Genomic DNA, 19,037 nt, shown 5'->3' on the forward strand with positions numbered 1-19,037 from the left:
GGTTGTGACCTGCCTTGTGAGTAGAGGGCTGTTAACATAGAGTGAACTGAAGCTGCCAAACAGTCAAATAGTGACATTTTTGGGGGCATGGCTTTTAGAGAGATCCAAACCCATGCTTCTTGTGGCTGCTAGGCTGCTGGTTTTCATAATTACTGTAGTTGTAAGACTGATAGTTTACAAAGCTACTTCAGAGCTGGAGAAAGTGTGATAAAATTAGGCAAGGTAAAATGCCACAATTCTTGAGATTCAACTGTTTTTCTTGAATAAATACTCCTCAGACTGCTGCAAGTCGTTAATCTCCAGAGTTCTGAAAAATCTGATTTTGACAGTTTTTGCCAGGATTCTTGTTGCTTTTAAGGAACGGAGTATCAGAAGTCCCCACTCTGCTCTAGAAGTGAGATCTCAAAAATGTATAAGTTGGATGAGGATGTCATTTTTACACATGGTGACGATATCTGATTGGTGACATCTTGGTTATAAGGTTTCCTGTGCTGGTGGGCAGTAGTAAACTATTTCTCTAGGTCACTTAAAGATCTCTGGAGATCCTTGGAACACAGCATTTAAACCACATGTGGCTTCCCTTGGACAGGCTACAGCTCTCTGAGAGCCTAGTGTCTGTGTTACAGCATCAAGTCTTGTCTACGAAATAGTGGCAATTGTGCTGCTGTCTCACATACATTTAGCCACTCTTTATTTTGCAATTATTTTCAAGTCATACCAAGTGTCGCATGCAGGGACTCTACCCCCTAATTCTAACAGTCTACAGCAACACTGCATTTCTGATCTGAGAGTACATCTGTACCCTTGGGTTACTTTACAGCATCCCTTTTTTGTCATCTTTAGGATGAGTTGGTGGCCCGTATAGAGGAACTTGCCCTTTTTTGGATAGGCTCAGTTATCAGTGACTAAATGAGCCTTCTCTAAGTGAAAACTTACTTGGGACTCTCTAAACCCACAGGGGGTGAATATCCACTATGATTTATTTTTTAAAAGCCTTGATTTTAAGGGCATGAAAGGTTTCTTTGAAAAGCATGTGGCTTGGTTGTTGTTCTTATTGTTCCTAATGGGGTATTGTATTGAGACTGTACTTTTCAAAATCAACACACTAAAAAGGATGAGACCTATCTCTCTACATTTAGAGGAGCCTTTACAATGCCCAGAAAATCATTTAGGACCATTTAAAATCATGGGTCCATTTGCTGTGACTTAAGATTTAAATGCACTCTTCTCTTGGGAGCATGCCCAGGCCTCTCAGTCCTTCACTTCTTCCCCAAGGCCATCACCTTTCCCTCTCCTAAGCTCCAAGCTTCCCTCCTTTTGCTTCTGTCACTTGTTTCCTGAGCCTACACAGCCCAGCTGGCTCACTTCTACTCCCTCTGTAACTTTCTAAATAAACTCTTTATTATAATTTGAAAAAACAAAAAAAACAGTTTATATAGAAATTTAATTGACCATCTGAAAAATGTTGCAGCCCTTTTTTATTTTTGGACGTAAATGTTTCTTTAATTCTGTACTTATAATGATGGTACAGATATAGATATAATTGCCCTAAATAAGTTATTAATTTTTGGATACTTCTTGTTTTATAAAGTTTAGCAATAAACACTTTAGTTTTAAGGGGAATTTATGCTAGAACCATTTACTCCTAAATTGAATCTCTTCCCTCTGATGTAAATTATCATAGTTGAATTAATAACACTGTGATATTCTGTCACTGAGTAGGTTCTGTTTAACCATTTTCCAGGAAGAGTTGTATGATTTGTTTTTAGTGTATTGTTTAAAAACATTTTTAACATTTTAGCTCAGTATAACTAGTTTTGGTCTTAATAAATATAAACATTTAAGTATTACAGTTCTGCTTATTAGCAGAGAGATGTTAATTGCATGGTCTCTGTACATATTATTGCAGTATCTGGCTTTATGATATTTAAACATTGTGAATTAGATTTTATCTTTTGCCCTCTTTATACCAAAAGTCAGGAAATCCAGGAGAAGTCTGGATTGAAGTTATTTTTGTATGCAAGCATAAGTATGATATAGTAATAAAAACCAGTGCAGCTTAATTTTGTCTCTGTCTATGTCGTTTTGCTCTCAGGAAGAGGCAGTGCTCTCGTGCCTACCCTGCTTCCTGTGTTCTAGCACATTTGCTTTATGACTCTAATAAAAGCTTTAAATTTTCTTTACCCCACTGAAATATATAAAAGTAAGAATATGTATTGAATTCTGAAAAAAACTCTTATATTCCCTACCTCTACATATTTGAGTTAAATACAGTCTTATTTGGGCTCCTTTAAATGGAATTATTTTTGTGAGACAGAAAGACTTTGGGTTTGGCAATACAGAATATAAATCAGGTGAATTGCCTAAAATTGATTAAAGTTAAAAATATATAATCCTTTTCTCAGTAATAAGGTGATATTAAATAAATCTCTGTATTTTACACTGTGCGTCATTCAGTCTCCAATTAACATTTTGTTGCTTTATCCATTGATTTTTTTTATTAAAGACATTATTTTTTAGAGCAGTTTAAGATTTACAATAAAATTAAGAGGAAAATACAGAGATTTCCCATCTATCCTGTTCCTCCCACACATGTATAACCCCCCCATTTTCAACATAACTCACTAAAATAGTTTGTTTGTTTATTTTTACCAAGAATGAACCTACATTGATACAGCGTTATCGACCAAAGTCCATAGTTTACCTGAGAGTTCACTTTTTTTGTTGTTATTAATCCTCACCAGAGGATATTTTTTCCTTTTTTTTTTTTTTAAGAGGGGTGAGGAGAAACATTGATGTGAGAGAAACACATTGATTGGTTGCCTCCTGCACACTCCCCCAGTCAGGGGATTGAGCCCATGACTCTCCAGTGTTCGGGCTGATGCTCTATCCACTAAGCCACACTGGCCAGGGCCGAGAGTTCACTTTTAAATGGCTTTGGATAAATGATTAATGACATGGTCTATCATTACAGTAGCTCAGAAAAGTGTTTCACTGCCTAAAAATCCGTGTTCCTCCTAGTCATCTCTCCCCCACCTGCCACCCCTGGCAGCCACTGATCTTTCTGTTGTCTCCACATTTTCCAGAATCTTTATTTTTTTAAAAAAAAATCTCTATGTTTTTTAAATAAAGTTCGTAGAAAGCCAAAAATTAATAGAGGGTCAGTTTGGCTGTTAGGAAGCTTAGGGGACACGTTTCCTCCAGTTCCAAACTTCAAAGTTCATTTTAGGTGGACTGAAAATTTGTTTCCAGCAAGAGAGATGGGAGTTAACATTTGTGTTAACATGTATTTCTATTTGTTTCCCTCAGACACAGACAGCAATTCTGATGATTCTGGGAATCCATTGGCAACCAGGTTTACAACATACAGCTCTGTCAACCAGGCTGTCACTGTCCAGCCACCTGTGGAAATGGCCTCCTTAGGAAACGACAACGGAAGCCTTTTAGACGATCCCTTAAACTCGCCCAAGTATCAGCATATTTCTTTTATGCCAACTTTACACTGTGTCATGCACCACGTTGCCCAGAAGTCTGAAGTTGTCGTTCCTCCCCCCAAATCTGCTGATGGCAAAACAATAGGCATGCTTGTTCCGAGCCCTGTTGCTATTTCTGCAATTAGGGAGTCCACCAGTGCGACCCCTGTTGGGATATTAGGACCGGCAGCTGCTGCTGGTGAATCAGAAAAGCACCTGGAACTGCTGGCTTCCCCTCTGCCTCTTCCGTCAGCGTTCCTTCCTCATAGCAGTACTCCTGCTTTGCACCTAACGATTCAGAGGCTGAAGCTGCCACCGCCACAGGGATCTTCCGAGAGCTGCCCATTGAACGTCCCTCAGCAGCCAGCTGGGAGTCTGAGCATCGGATCACCAAACACAGCCTTCATTCCTGTCCATAATCCGGGCAGTTTCCCAGGATCTCTTGGTGCTGCCACGGACCCCATCACCAAATCTGCATCCCAAGTGGTAGGACTCAATCAAATGGTGCCTCAAATTGAGGGAAACACAGGGACAGTCCCTCAGCCTACCAATGTGAAGGTAGTTCTTTCAGCAGCTGGCCTCTCAGCTGCACAGCCACCAGCTCCCTACACCCTCCCGGGCTCTCCCATCGCTGCCAGTGTGTTAGCCAGCCAGAATTCCAGTGTGCTCAGCACAGTGTCCACCTCCACCCAGTCCGCGGGAGCCGGCATGAGTCAGGCCCAGTCTGCAGTCCCTCCTGTGGTTCCTACCCACACCCCAGGCCCCGCCCCCAGCCCAAGCCCTGCTCTGACACACAGTACTGCACAGAGCGACAGCACCTCTTACATCAGTGCCGTGGGAAACACGAACGCTAATGGGACAGTGTTGCCGCCGCAGCAGGTGGGCTCAGGTCCTTGTGGTTCTTGTGGGCGAAGGTGCAGCTGTGGGACCAATGGAAACCTTCAGCTAAATAGTTACTATTATCCTAACCCAATGCCAGGACCGGTGTACCGACTCCCGTTCTTCCCTCTGCCATCCCTATGCAATGGCAGCTACCTCAACCAAGCACATCAGAGCAATGGAAACCAACTTCCTTTCTTTCTGCCTCCGACACCATATGCAAATGGACTGGTGCATGACCCCGTCATGGGGAACCAAGCCAGCTATGGCCTGCAGCAGGTGGCAGGATTTGGGAGATACTATCCTGTATATGCAGCACCCAGTGTAGTTGCCAACACGAGTGGTTCGGGGCCCAAGAAGAATGGGAGTGTTTCATGTTACAACTGTGGTGTAAGCGGACACTTTGCACAGGAGTGTAAGCAGTCGTCCATGGAGGCCAGTCAACAAGGTAATCATGAGAGCTCCCAGAGGACTTGCTTTTAGTGTGCTGGTGTCTCCCCACCTTACTGGTCACGGGGATCCTGTTGAAAGTCGTCATTGTGTGTGTGTTTACGGATGTGATGAGTTGTAAAGTGCAGACAGCAGAGCCTAGTGTAGATCCAGGTCATACAGCACCAGGAAGTTCAAAGCAGTTCAGTTCCCAAGCAAGAAACCAAAAAGGCACTTTTTAAAGAATATAACAGGAATTTGCCAATGTGTCATATCTCTGGTTTGCAGCACTTTTTTTAAAGCTACAATCCTCTTTCATAAAGTAAGCAAATTTTTAAATATTAGAAAACTGGGATGAAATAGAGTCATCTGCCATGTAAGATTTGTAGTTGTTATTTTAGTATAGCTGCATAGCTAGCCAGTCTGTGCTCAGTGTATTGCCCATGCTCTTTTCCTGCCCAGTAGCTGTTTTAAATAAAATGCTATTGCATTTTAAGGAGCAAAATATTTTAAGCATTGGTTTGGGAGTAAGGGAATTCGAACTAAATTGAATATTATTACCACTAAAAAACTAAGAAAATGTTCTTAAATAAGTATGAGTAAAATGCAAATTCCATATATACCTCAAACCCTTATCTTTCACTTGCATTTGGCTTTTGTCACTTTTCCAGACATCACCCAGTAATAGAGTCTTGAATTGGGAGTATATACTTGGCATTTTTAAAGGAAGCTGAAGTTTGATAGCTTTAGGTAGAACTTAGAGCACAAACTTTATATTACTTTTAGAAAGTCATTTTATTGACCGTCTTGGAATCGTGGTAGTGCGGAAGATGCCTCCTGCCGAGGATGCCCGTTTGATAGCTTGTAGTGGTTGTGATGCATTGCGTTGTGAGCAGTGACTTAGCAGTTCTCTTTCCTGTTTTAGGCACTTACAGACTGAGATACGCACCTCCCCTCCCCCCTTCTAATGACACGTTGGACTCTGCAGACTGAACCGAGTAAAGCTTGCCTACCTACCTAACACACTGAAGTGTGGGGAGTCATGGTGGGGTGTGGAGGGGAGGAAAGGAAAGGTATTCTGTTTGTGTTTTTTTGTCTGTACATTTCTGAGATGTCTACACAGTTGGGGTTTTTCGTTTCTCCTGTACTGATGTCCAAAACAAAAAAAAAGAATGCATTGCTTTTGAGCCTCTGGTCTCCTGGTTCAACAACAGGCTTATATGTATGATTCATGTTAAACATCCAAACAAACTATCAAAAGGAAAATGGATGCGTGGTTTTTTCTTTACACTGAATCCTTGCTGTGTGTAATGTTTACTGAATTTCTAAAACTGTGTATCTGACCTTTTTTTTTACAACACTAGTGACAGTTGTATGGTTTTGAAAAAAATACTTTGCTTCTTCCCCAGCTTTTCTCACTTTCATCCTAAAGTACACCTTTCTCCCCCCAACCCCCGTGTTCCAGTGGCACGCTGCATGGGGCAGACGGTGCTTTGGCCCACACTTCTGTAAACTGCTCTACACATGAATTGAGGGTAAACTGTTTCACTTTCATCATAAGGGAGAAAACAGATTCCCCAAGTAGGCAGTATACTTGTAATAAACAGCACCACATAAATACATACATGCAGCACTTGTTTTCCAAATAAAAGTTAAAATAAGTGGAAGAAGTGAAACCATATGAAACTGAAAAAATATGATGTATGAAGTGGACAAAGAGCTTTTTCTTACAAATAAACAACTTTTTACTTCATCATACTTTTGTAGCCTGTTGCTCAGAGAGACATAAAGTGAACAAACTAGTGTGAATACTGTCCTCCGTGTTTGTGTTGGCAATGGCAGTCGACAGACTATTTTACTTGTAGTCTACCATTGTGTCCTGCTGAGACACTACCTGAGCGAAGATCTCTCCTTTTCCTACACCAACTGTTACAGTGTTCTGTTGTGTTGACATGTGTATGGTTTATTGCAGTCTGAACAGAAGCTCTGCATTTCTGCAAAAGTCAGGTATTTGTTCCTAATCTGTCTCTTGTAGCAAAGTCACTTTTATACCAGTTTACCACTGTGCTTGATTATAATGTGAAAGACTGAATTTGGAGTGTGTTAAGATGGTATTAATCATGTCAGTGTCATGTCACTAAGTTTAATGCTGCTGTTTAAAAAAAAAAGATTTTTTTTAAAAGCCAATCTCTGTACTAAACTGCTTCCAGGTAATTTTTGATTTCCTAAAGTGCACTGAGGTTATCTGGAGATTGGGTGTGTTTGTGGACTGCTGCATTCAACGGCAATGAGCACCTGCCGCTGTATGGTCATGAGTAAGGGGTTTGGGTCTGTTCCTGTCCCTCAGCACAGAGCAGACACAAAAGGCTTCTGTTGTGCAAGGCAACATTGGTGTGAAGGAAGGAACCTGGTCTTGCTTCAGAAGCCTAACAGATTGCTAGACAAGAGGAAAAACTTGAAGAAAAAGAAGTTTCATCCAATGCTTCCTGGATATCATTTCTATTTATAGCACCAATGTACATTTTGAAACTTTATTTCAGGGGTAGGGATTAAAGGGGGAGGGACGGGTGTGAAGGGATAGATGAAAGCTTTAATTTAAAAAAAAGGAAAAGTTTGAGTAAAGGAAATTATTTTGATTAATTATATTTTATTTGATCTGGGTATTTTTGGACCACATTATTAAATTAATTGTTAAGCTACAGTTGAGTTGTTCAAGTGAGAGTTTTGATAAGCCACATATGGACCGCGTTGTGAATCACTCGCCAGTTGTACTTTATGGAGCTTATTTTATGATTTTAAATACTGTACTGTACATAGGAGGTGTGTTGCCTTCTCCTTATTTGTATGTTTACCATATACTTTGATATTTGAAATGTTATGTACTGGAAAGGCCACTTATATTTCTAGAACAGATTGGATTTTATGCAACCTTTTTTCCTTGAATTAACAGCAATAAAAAAATGAAAAGCAGCTTAAGAATTGTGCTTTATTACCAATTTTGTAAAAGTGAAAGATAGGAGAACATCATGCATTATAATTTTTTTCTTTTTAAAGAATCAACCCGCTATTTCCCTGCAAGGTGGGCAGTGAATCCCAAGTTATTTACCACCCGTACTTTCTTCAGTATCCCCCAAGCAGCCTGGCTCTGTCGTTGCCTGTGTGACCACTAAAGGAAGAGACTGCGTTTCTGTGCTGACCATGCACAGTGTGCTACGTGGTGGCCAGGACAGAGTCCTTGTCTCTCTGGAGCTATGCCCCTGGCTCAAGCCTTCTCACTGAGAGTGTAGAGGACCTCATTTGCTTTCTCAGATTTACTAATTTGATTGTGTTTTCCTGGCAGCTCTCTTGGTACAGTACTGAATATCTTTATTTCATTGGTCACGTCTTCTATAATCCAGTCTCAGGTCTGTTTTTATACACTCAATAATTTATGAGATATTATGGGGAGCACTGCAAGCATCTGTAAATCATTCATGTCCCCTGGCAATGACTGATGTCGCTCAGCCCAGGCCCCTCAGGTTGTTCCTCAGGATATGCTTGTCTGGAGCCATCTAGCATACGTCACCTCTGTCCCCAGTGGGCAGGGGTTTGATGGCTTGCAGTGCACCAACTTTCCCCTATAGGCAGCAAGTGTGTACCTAGGAGTAACCTATAAAGTTAGGAACCACCTCTAAGTTAACGCACAGGTCTCCTACAGCAGCAGTCACCAACCTTTCGGACCTCACGGACCACCAGTGGTCCGTGGACCACCAGTTGGCGACTGCTGGTCCAAAGGTTTTCTTAAACCAGCGGTTGCCAACCTTTCGGACCTCACAGGTCCTGATTGGATTGGTTGTCCTACAGTGTTACCTGTGTCCCATCCCTTCCCCCTCCTTTCCACACTGCAGAAGATGACCATTACTATAAATTTTATACTTCCCACATTTTACATCCTCCTCCCTTAAATATGTTGGGTTTTATAGGGTGCCCTGGGGTTCTGTGACTGTCTCAGCTCATCTGATTTTACAGTCCTGACATTGGATTCCTGCAGTGCAGCCATTTTTCCTAACTTTACAATGTTCTGTTGCATGGTGGGGGGTATAAATATATATATTGTAATATGTGCCATACCGCTTTCCAAAAGGTTTTCACTCACACCAGTGGTGGACTGGTCCCTCAGTCCAGCACTGGACACTCTCCCAAAATGATACAGTGATAGTGCCTAGAAGGCTGGCAAGGGAGGACACAGTGTGACCTGCATGCATTTGTATCAGGCTCCGAGGAGCAGGTGAGTGTGCAGAGCCTAACAGTACGGGCAGGTTTAGGGGTTGCTGTGTGTGTGTGTGTGTGTGTGTGTGTGTGTCTGTGTTGCACTCTTGGGAGAATGTAAAGAAGAGAAGGCACAGACTAGAAGTGGCAGAATTGTGTCATTGGGAGGTGGGAAGAGGAGACGGCAATTGTAGTCAAGGGAACAGTTTTTAAATGTATTTTTTAATTGATTTCAGAGAAGGGAAGAAGAGAGAGAGACATTGATGGGAGAAACATCACTGAGCTGCTTCCTGCACGCCCTGTACTGGGGGTGGAGCTGGAAACCCAGGCATGGACCTGGACTCATCCTCCTGGTGATGGGACGATGCTCAGCCAACTGAGCCTCACAGGCTGGGCTCAAGGGAACATTTTGAAGGAGTTAAGAGATTTATGATTCAACAGAACAGACTTAGACTGGAGATTTTGCAGTTGACTGACTGAAAAAATGGGAGTTAGACAAGTTTTAAATAGAGGAAAAATATGCTGATAGTAGTTTTTAAGGAAACTGGTGGATGGCTGAGCTTAAAGAAAGCCTGGAAGTTCAGAGGCTGGTTAGGATGAGGCAGCCAGGAAGGAAGGGGAGATGGAAGAGACAAGTGGAAAGAAACTTGAGCTTCTGAACTTCATGTTTTCATAAATATAAAATGTGATTGTTTATTTTAAATTATGGCTATGAAGGTAGAATGAAATAATAAATGGGAAAGGTCCAACTTAACGAATGAAAAACCAACAGGCCCAGCCAGTGTGGTGCAGTGGGTAAGTGTCCACCCATGAACCAGGTCGCGGTTTGATGCCTGGTCAGGGCACATGACCCAGGCTCGCTCCTCAGCGGGTGTGTAGAAGGCATCTGATCTGTGATTCTCATTGATGTTTCTCTCTCTCTCCCCCTCTCTTTGAAATCAATAAAAATATATTTTTTAAAAAAGAAAAAGCACCAGGAAGGCACTCAAATGTTAGTTGAATTAAATTTTGATGATTCTGCACCCCTAAACCTGCCCGTTTTGAGGACTGTGATTCTGGTTCAAGAGACAGCACATGTGGAAGAGGATTAGGCCTGAGAGTGAAGGCGGTGGTTCTCTGGGTGGTGAGGAAACTAGCAATCGGTTCTTTGGTATATTAAGGTGGATTATTACAGCCCTTCCCACTGAAAAAAGAACATATCCCTGGTCCTCAGAAATTAAGTCTAGTTGGAGAGCTTCCCAATTAATGGCAGCGATGCGCTATCTATACATGGGCTCAGTCCCGCAGTCCTGATTTTTCAGTATTAAAATAGAATAAGCTCATTACAAGGCAAACCCACGTTTAATGTTTTATGTAAGTGCTAAATACCAATCTTTTTGGAGACAGTTCTAAAAACATTAAAGCACCGTGTAAAATTAATATTTCATTTTTTTTAACAGGTAGCATCTAGCACTCATGAGCATCATCCATTTGAGCTTGGAAGACACCTCTTTTCCATTCTCCATACTGATCACAAAAGGTTCAGGCAGTGAAACCAGATGGAGGCAAGCCGAGATTTTGATAGTTCAGCCCCATAACCTTCCTATCCTTTTATCTCAAGAAAAAATGCTGACTTCCTCCACCCTGTCCACCTCCAAAAGGACGCATTTATTTTTAGAGACAGGAGCTGAGGTGGGGGAAGCAGTCAGAGAGGGGGTGCTCTGACTTCAAACCCCGTCGTCGCTGCACTCCAGACCTTCCTTCTCTGGGGTGGGAGTTGGAGGGCAGCTGTTAGAGAAGGAAGGGCCCTGGGTTCCGACAGGAATAGGCAGGTCTGAGCCCAGGCAGCACCCTCGACCCTCACATGACCGTCCTTTCTCAGCACGTTGGATTCTTAAGGTCGACCTCACATCATCCCTCTTGTGAAAAACGTGAGCCCTCTCTAGACACAGTGCTCGAACTCTGTGCAAATGTCTGTCCATCTTGGAAGCAGGGGCTTTAGGCTTCCTTCCTCTCTCCTGCCCTGGAAAGAGGCACATTACAGTGTGGGCATCAAAGACCCTTCCTGCAGCCACAACTCCTCTGCAGCGACTGCAGGCCTCAGTCACCAGCACTCTTAATCTGGAGATCCTGTTTTGCTACTGAAATCTAGGGGCAGGGGTGGAGCGAGGTGCCCCGCCTGGGTTGTTGTTCATCGTGTTTCTTTTTTCCTCTTAACAGCTCCAACTTACTCTTCATCCGCTGTGAAAGGTCTCAGCCAGCCTCGCGCCAAAAGAAATTGCTAATTGGGAAGCAGCGCCACCTCGTGGGGGACAAGGACAGTGCACGCAAGCCGATGCTATTTCCCACTGACCTAATTTAGAGAAAATTGAGCGTAGGACAGAAAACATTTGAGATTGTAATCCTGTGCCCAGAGCTTTCAAGAGTGCAGGCAGATGGCCATAAAGGCCATCTGAGCAGTCTCCTCTTTGAGCCATTGCGATCTAAGTTTGTTATAAACATCTTAAACGCATCAGTGGTACTTTGCACTTTTTCTCTGTGGTCATTGGTTAGCACAACTGTGAAGGGTACTGGGTCTTCCTTCTCCCTATTGTACAGAGTAGAAATTCAGGGTGCAGAGGGGAAAAGTGCCACAGACATGCCAGTGATGAAAGCCAGGCCCCAACCTTAGGCTAATGCTTACCTCCCCAACTGCTTCCTGCTCCCAAGCACTTCTCAGCAGAATGGAGGACAATGACTTTTTAAAACCATATAAAGCAATAGGGACTGATGATCTTAACACCATGCGGCCCCTGGATTCCTGAGACAGGACTGGGCTAGGTCCTCGGTCAGAACGTCCCTTTTCTGTGTCTCTGTTGAAGGGTTTGGCGATGGGGGGGAAGGAACCTTCCCAGAGGTGGGAACCTCGGGGCTCTTAGAACCAGACTTTAAGCATGTGCCTGTCTCAGATAAACTCAAGGAGCAGCCGCTCTCACCTACTTGCAAGGTTACAGGGATAAACGCATGCATACCCCCTGCTGGGACACCGAGTTTTGCTGTGCACAGGTTTTTATTACCCCCTCGGTGTCTTGATAAATTGAGCCTTAAGTGAATATTTCATTAGTTTTAAGACTTCGGAAAGTAAGAAATAAAGTAGTAGGGCAAGCAGAACAGACACATAACTGCAATGTTTAAAGCTCTGACATCTGCCTAAAGATTGTCCCTCTACCAGCCACCATTACACATAACACTCCAAAGGCCAAGAATGACAGCCTTTGTCTTTAGACAGGACCAGTGGTAGTCACACCCACACTAAAATGAATGCCAAGAATGCTGCCAGGTTGCCAGGAGTTACTTAGTGTGAATTCTTGCTCGGGTATCAGGGTTGGGTCATGTGTGCAACATGGTAACTCAGTGGTACATTGGACACCGTCATCAAATGAGTTTGCAAAGGAGGTGGCATCGATCAGGGCTCTGTTCTCAGCACCTACCTACTGTACACATGACCTTTCTCAGGCTTCCTACAGAACGGGGACACCATTCATTCTGTAGGTTAGTGATGGCTTAGATTTGGCAAAATATATACTCGGTGTCGAGCGCATAGCACGTGCCCAATAAATTCTTATGGAAGCAAACACCTTAATGCCCTGTAGAGGCCAGACGCTATTAGCTCCTTTCAGCCTCACGACAGCCCGAGGAGGTCTGTACGCTGCCCCATGTTACTGTGGAGGAAGTAAGTGTTCAAGGACGCAGAGCAATTAAGGGACAGGGCTGGGATCAGAACCCAAAGCTCTTAACCACGGGGGGGGGCGGGGGAGCAGGGGGAGAGGACGGACTCCACTTCTGCTTTGTGTCCATGTTAGTGCTCACGTCACAGGATCTTCCAGGCGTGTGAGTGTGATGGCACAGGCCCTGCACAGGGATCAGGCAAGCAGCACTCCCAGGCAGGCTCTGCCTTACCCTGTCATCGTGAGCAATTGGCCTTCCTCCACCTTTCTCCTTGTCCGAAAGCTGAGTGTTTGGTCAGGAAAAGGTGGTAGAAGTTGAACTCACCAGTCTTAAAATTTGGTGGCTAGAAGCTTTTAACTTTAAATGATTTATCAAGGTTTTCTAATTCTTGACCTTTACACTTATTTTAGGTTTAATTGATTTGAAGTCCTTACCGGGTGTGGTCAGGAACACAGAAGCTGAAGAGAGGTGAGAATGTTCCAGGCCCTGGGACAAGCCAGGAGGGAAGGCCTCAGGTTGGTCTAAACGTCACTAGATGGCAGCATAAGCAGCGTTCTAGCAAACTGCCTCCTTAGCCTCGATCCTAAAGTTTCTAGGTTCTTCTCTACTTGTGTTGGTCAAGTTGTCATTGGTGGACCTTTCAGTCAAAGCATGAAACTCCTGGACAGTATTGGGCTGAAGGATGGGGTGAGGCGTAGCCCACAGAGGGGCCACATAGGGTCAGCAAACCATGACCACAGCTAAGAATGGTTTTTACATTTTTAAATGGCTGAAAAAGAAACAAAGGACTGATTTTTCATGACATGGGACAGTTAGGTGAAGTTCAAATTTCAGTGTCTACCCATGAAGCTCATTGGGCCCCAGCCACTCCTGCAAGTGTCTGTACAGTTCTGGCTGGTACTTCCTGCAGCGGCGAAGTTGAGCAGTTATAACAGAGGCCATAGCCCTCAAGCCTGAACCATGCCCTGTCTGTCTTGCTGTGGGAAAAGCTGGCCGGCCCCTGATGGATATCACCCTGATCCAACCAGAGATGCCCCCGCCAGTCTCTCAGGTCCTAACGCTCTGAGTGCAGGAATTTGCACTCTCCTTGGTGCTGTGTCCTTAGCTTATTGAAATAGCATCTGGTGGGCGTAGTGCGGGGCACCTCTAGCTGTCACAGTGTGGTGTCCAGTACTGGGATCACGGTGAGGACGGAGGTGAGCTCTGCCTGTGGAGAACTGGGGGAGGATCCTCAAAAAAGTGATAGTCCTTAGGGAACAGGTGAGAGAGGGTGAAGGAAACAGCATCATCAAAGAAGCATTTCAGAAAAAGCACCGCTAGGGAACGTGCAGAGTAGGGAGCAAGGCCAGGTTGGGAGGGGATGGCCGGGGTGAGGACAGGGCAGTGCAAACCCTTCCTTATTAACCTGGGAGGGAGGCAGGAGAAGTAGGTTTGAAAGAGAAAAGTGGGAGGTGCTTTGCTTGTGCTGAACTTGTGGAGCTCGAGTGACATCAGTCGTCCAGTGTTTGTCTCCAGGCGTGGCTTCGCGCACCTGCAGCAGATGCACCTGAAGGGCTAAATTAAGAGCTGCCTCGGCTCTCCCTCCACCAACGCAGACCACAGAAGGGAAGTTCCCAAATTTTTGTTGGTGGGGAGGGCAAAGCAGAGCCCTCTAAGGATGCTGAGCATGAGAATTCTGAGATACTGGAGAAGATAAACAATATGCCCTGAAGACCCCCCCAAAAAGCGTCAAGAATAAAGTGGTCACAATTGCCATGTGCAGCAGAGACAAGGAATCGTGGATGACAATCTGGTCACTGCTGATGCTAAGATGGCCCTGACTAGGGGGCATGGAGAGAAGGAGAGGGGCCTGGGATCAGGCCGGAGGAAGAGGCCCAGATAGACAGAATGATGTGGAAATGGAGGTGGTGCTGCAGGGATGGGAAGAGGAGAGTGAACTGATGCCTCTCCTTTCTGGGTGCCAGGTACTGGGCGGAGCCCCAGCACCCCCGAGGTGCGGCCCATCGGACAGCACTGGGGAAGGGTCCTAGTAACGAAGCAGGACCCTAGGTTGCAGGGTGGAGGTCTGAGGCCTCACAAAGATTTGTGCTGTTTCCCCGCCCTGGTTCATCAAGTGTCCTCTGGGGGGCATCCTTTCCGCCCCTCTTGTCACTGGCCCAACCAGCTCTGTTATGTCACTTATACAGGCCTGCCTGCTGTGTCCACTGTCGGAAGTCAGGCCACAGCCGCTCTGGCCAGGGCCCGGGGTGCTGCAGCCTCCCCCTCCCTCCCAGCCTTCACTTTCCTGGCTCTCGGTTCTGCCCCTGGCTTCCAGGGCACAGTTCCAGGTTAAGTCCCAGGAGACCCAAACCTTGCCCACAAGTCACTAGTCACTCCCAGCAGTCAAACGAGCTGAGGACAGCAGAGCGGCCGGGCCACCAGAAGAGCTGTCTTCATGCAGCGACAGTGAGACAGCACTGAGCTTGGTGCAGGAGCAGCCGCTGATGGAAACTGCCCCCAGGACAGCACGATGAGGATTTATAGGAACACGTGTGACAAGGTGAGTGGCCGACTTTGCCCTGCCGTACGTTGTTGAGGTGAGCAGAAGGAGGGCTGGTTTGCTACACACACAAGCACTGATTCCATTTCGAGGGCAGCGTTTAAAACACTAGGACACGTATTTCAGAAGGACCTATTTACTACTAAAGAAGTGTTATTATCATTTGGCTCTGTGGTTTTTGTTTTGTTTTGTTAATCCTCACCCGAGGATATTTTTCCATTGATTTTTAGAAAGAGTGGAAGGGAGGGGGAAAGACACAGAGAAACATCGATGTGAGAGAGATACATCAATTGGTTGCCTCCCCCACACACCCCACCTGGGGCTGGGAGCAAGCCTGGGGTCAAGCCTGCAATCAAGTTATGTGTCCTTGACCAGAATCGAATGTGCAACCCTTCACTCCCTGGGCTGATGCTCTAACCACTGAACACCAGGCTAGGGCCAATGAATACTTTTCCATTCAATTTGGAATTGTCCTCATGCTTGACTCAAATTCTATTTCTCCAATTAGTTCTGGCTTATTAATGACAATGCAGTGAGTAGAATCAAGCTCACATTATCAGCCAGCCCCAAAGTGTCTAACATATGCATGATTCAGTTGTTTAGATCGAAGGTCTATCTGAAGCCCATAGTTTACGTTAACATTCACTGTCGGTGTTGTGCATCCTATGGGTTTGACAGGTGTATAATGACATGTGTCCATCATTACGGTATCATACAGGGTAGTTGCATTGCCCTGAATACCCTCTGTGCTCTGCCCAGTCCTTCCTCCTCCCTCCCAACCCCTGGAGACCACTGATCACTCACTCCATAGGTTTGCCTTTTTCAGAATGTCATACAGTTGGAACCAGACAGTATGTAGCCTTTTCAGACTGGCTTCTTTCACTTAGTGATATGCATTTAAGGTTCCTCCATGTCTTTTCATGGCCTGATAGCTCATTTCTTTCTATTTTTTTTCTTTTCTGAATATTCCATTGTCTGGATGCCCCACTGTTTAATTATTCATCAGCTACTAAAAGACATCTGGGCTGTTTCCAGGTTTTGGCAGTTAAGAATAAAGTTGCTCTAAGTATCTGCCTACAGGTTTATGCGTGGATATAACTTTTCAACCCATTTGGGTGAATACCAAAAAGCACAATTGCTGGATCATGGGGTAAAAGTACTAGTATGTTTAGTTTCGCAGAAACTGCCAAACTGTCTTCCTAAGTGGCTCACCCCTTTTGCATTCTCAGCAGCAGTGCACGAGAGTGTTCCTGTTGCTCCACATCCTCAAGGGCATTTGGTGTTGTTGCCGTTTCGGATTTTAGTCTTTCTGGTGAGTATGTGGCGGTATCTCATTCGTGTGTGAATTTGCAATTCCCTAATGACATGATGTGGAGCAGCTTTTCGGTGAGGTGTCTGTTCATATCTTGTGCTGATTTAAAAAATATTTTTTTATTGTCAAGTTTTAACAATTCTTTGTATATTTTGGATATCAATCCTCTGTCAGATAAGTGCTTTGCAAATATTTTCTCCTTGTCTTTCCATTCTTTTAATGCTTGGTCCTTTATATTATCATGAAATGGAAATTTGGGCACACTATGGGACCGAAGCCAGTCAGATGGTTTCGACTCTGTCTTTATCCTTTTTCTTTTCTGTCTTTATTCTCATGCAACTCCCAGCTTCTCCAGTGGTTCTTCCTTGTGCGTTCAGAATGGGCCAGAAGGCGATTCCCCCACATCCTCAACCCAGAACTAGTGCTGTCCGCCTGGCTCTGGGGGTGGACCCTGGGGATGCCCAAGTCCCTCCCTGTGGGGACAACAGGCACTCTCAGGGGGCTGGGCCACTGCTGACCCCTCCTATTGCTTGCCCAGGGGTCAGAAACTGTAGGCCCACAGTGCCATAACTCATAGCTTCTTCCTAGGACGCAGGGACTGAGTCCCTCCCCCGGTTGTCGGGTGTTTATAGACATGCGGACTAAAGAAGTGAGTGGTTTCTAATTCAGGCCTCAAGCAGAGTTGCAGGTGTTGCCTGTGGCTCTTGGGGCAGATGTGCCTCCTGGAACACACACAGCCCTTGGCAGGGCGTGAGGGAACAAAAGACAATAGCCAGACGATTAATCCTGTCTGCTTCCCACAGGATGGACAAGCATCACCTGGCTGTGGAGGGGAAGTTCAGCTCCACGGAGGGGCTTTTCCTGGGGGTCCCCAGGCTGGTCCTCCTGCCCCACCCTCTCCTGATGAATCGATGTGACATCCTAAGGCTTCAGAATAGCTACATATCTTCTCTGGAGTTAGCATGAAAATGTGCACATTTCTGGCTGTATTGAAACACATGGCAGGGAGGAAGCAAAGTGCCCTGGAGTGCCTATGACCCCAAAGAGAAGAAACCGTTGTGCCAGGCTGGTTCTGATCCCAATGTCCTCTTACATCAGACTACACCTAATAGAAAGGGGAGGTGTGTTCACTGTGGAAAAGGCGGTCATAATTCTCGGTGGAAACATTTGGAAAAGCCCCTGCAAGTCCAGTGACAGTGGAGGAGTGCAGGGGGTCTCAGCACTTCGCTGCCATCGAAGGACCCTCGGGGAGCCCGTGAAATGCAAGCTCCAGGCCCCGCTGCACAGAATGCCTGGGGCCTGAGAAGGGGCATTTCACAAAGACTGAGGACATTCAGAAGCATGTCGATTTGGACAAACTGCAGCAGCCTAAAAATTTGGATTTAGATCTTGACTGTTGCCCAGCAGCCGTGTAACTTTGGACAGATACTTAAATGCCTTAATTCTGATCTGTGAAATGGGACCAATAATAATGGGTTGCAGAGATGCTGGCCTGTGCCTACCCAACCACCAAACGTACTGAAGCGAGAGTTTGAAACACGTGAGAGCTGCTCTGAAGAGGGTTTTCAGAAAGTATAGGAAGTCTCGTTTCTCTGCTGCTTATTTGTTTCACTTGCAATAGTAAGAACAATTAGCTTTTATGGAGTCCTAATGTCCCAGGCATTATCCTAAGCACTTCCATGTATTTAGTGCTCAAACAAGCCTATGAAATAGCCAAGGAAAGATTTAGCAACTTATGGCCACAGCTAGACACTTGCCAAGTCAGGATTTGAAGTCGGGACCTCAGAGCCTGGAGCTCTCCCATCTCCTGGGGTCCCCAGCCCTTAAAAACCTGATAATAAACTGAGAGAGAAAAATTGAAGCAACCACGTGGGGGGCGGGGGGAGTCTTTGTGACTGGCTTAGGCAAAGGTTTCTTAGATACAGCTCTGAAAACATGATTCACAAGAGAAGAGATTAATAAATCAGACTTCATCAGAGTTAAAACTCTGCTCTTTGAAAAACATGGTTATAAAATAAAAGGCCAAGCAATAAACTTGGAGGAAACATTTGCACATTGTGTATTTAATAAGGAACTTGTATCTGGAATATATAAAGAGCCCTCAAAACTCAACATAAGCCCGGCCAGCGTGGCTCAGTGCTTGACATCCACCTATGAACCAGGAGGTCATGGTTCGATTCCCGATCAGGGCACATGCCCAGGTTGTGAACTTGATCCCCAGGGTGGGGTGTGCTGGAGATAGCCAATCAATGTTTCTCTCATCACTGATGTTTCTACCTCTCTCTCCCTCTCCCTTCCTCTCTGAAATAAATAAAAACATACTTTAAAAAACTCAAAATAAGAAAACAACATCATAAAAAATGGCCCAAAGATCTGAACATATCACCAAAGAAGAAATATTAATGTCAAATAAGCCCATGAGAAGTTGCTCAACCTCATATGACATCAGGGAAATGCAAATTAAAACGGC

General features: G+C 44.9%; 1 protein-coding gene and 1 long non-coding RNA gene across 3 annotated transcripts in view; both read left to right on the top strand.

Moving 5' to 3' along the window:
• The window catches only part of ZCCHC2 (zinc finger, CCHC domain containing 2), a 43,033-nt gene extending 35,282 nt beyond the window's left edge, over positions 1–7,751 (top strand). Inside the window, exons 13-14 of the mRNA XM_006756818.2 lie at positions 3,310–4,800; positions 5,707–7,751. Of these exons, the coding sequence (XP_006756881.1) occupies positions 3,310–4,800; positions 5,707–5,774 (1,559 nt within the window). The 3' untranslated portion in view covers positions 5,775–7,751. The remainder of the gene's footprint in view (positions 1–3,309; positions 4,801–5,706) is intronic.
• Positions 7,752–12,904: 5,153 nt separating this feature from the next.
• Positions 12,905–18,692, top strand: LOC107181999. 2 transcript variants are annotated; one of them, XR_001512717.1, is made up of 3 exons: positions 12,905–15,255; positions 16,485–16,567; positions 17,371–18,692. It is a non-coding gene; the product is annotated as an uncharacterized LOC107181999 (long non-coding RNA). The 2 variants fall into 2 exon arrangements; XR_001512716.1 differs by having other exon boundaries at positions 16,488–16,567.
• Positions 18,693–19,037: the final 345 nt, after the last annotated feature.

The sequence above is a fragment of the Myotis davidii genome, unplaced genomic scaffold, assembly GCF_000327345.1.
Source record: "Myotis davidii unplaced genomic scaffold, ASM32734v1 scaffold11, whole genome shotgun sequence".
Lineage (NCBI taxonomy): Eukaryota > Metazoa > Chordata > Mammalia > Chiroptera > Vespertilionidae > Myotis > Myotis davidii.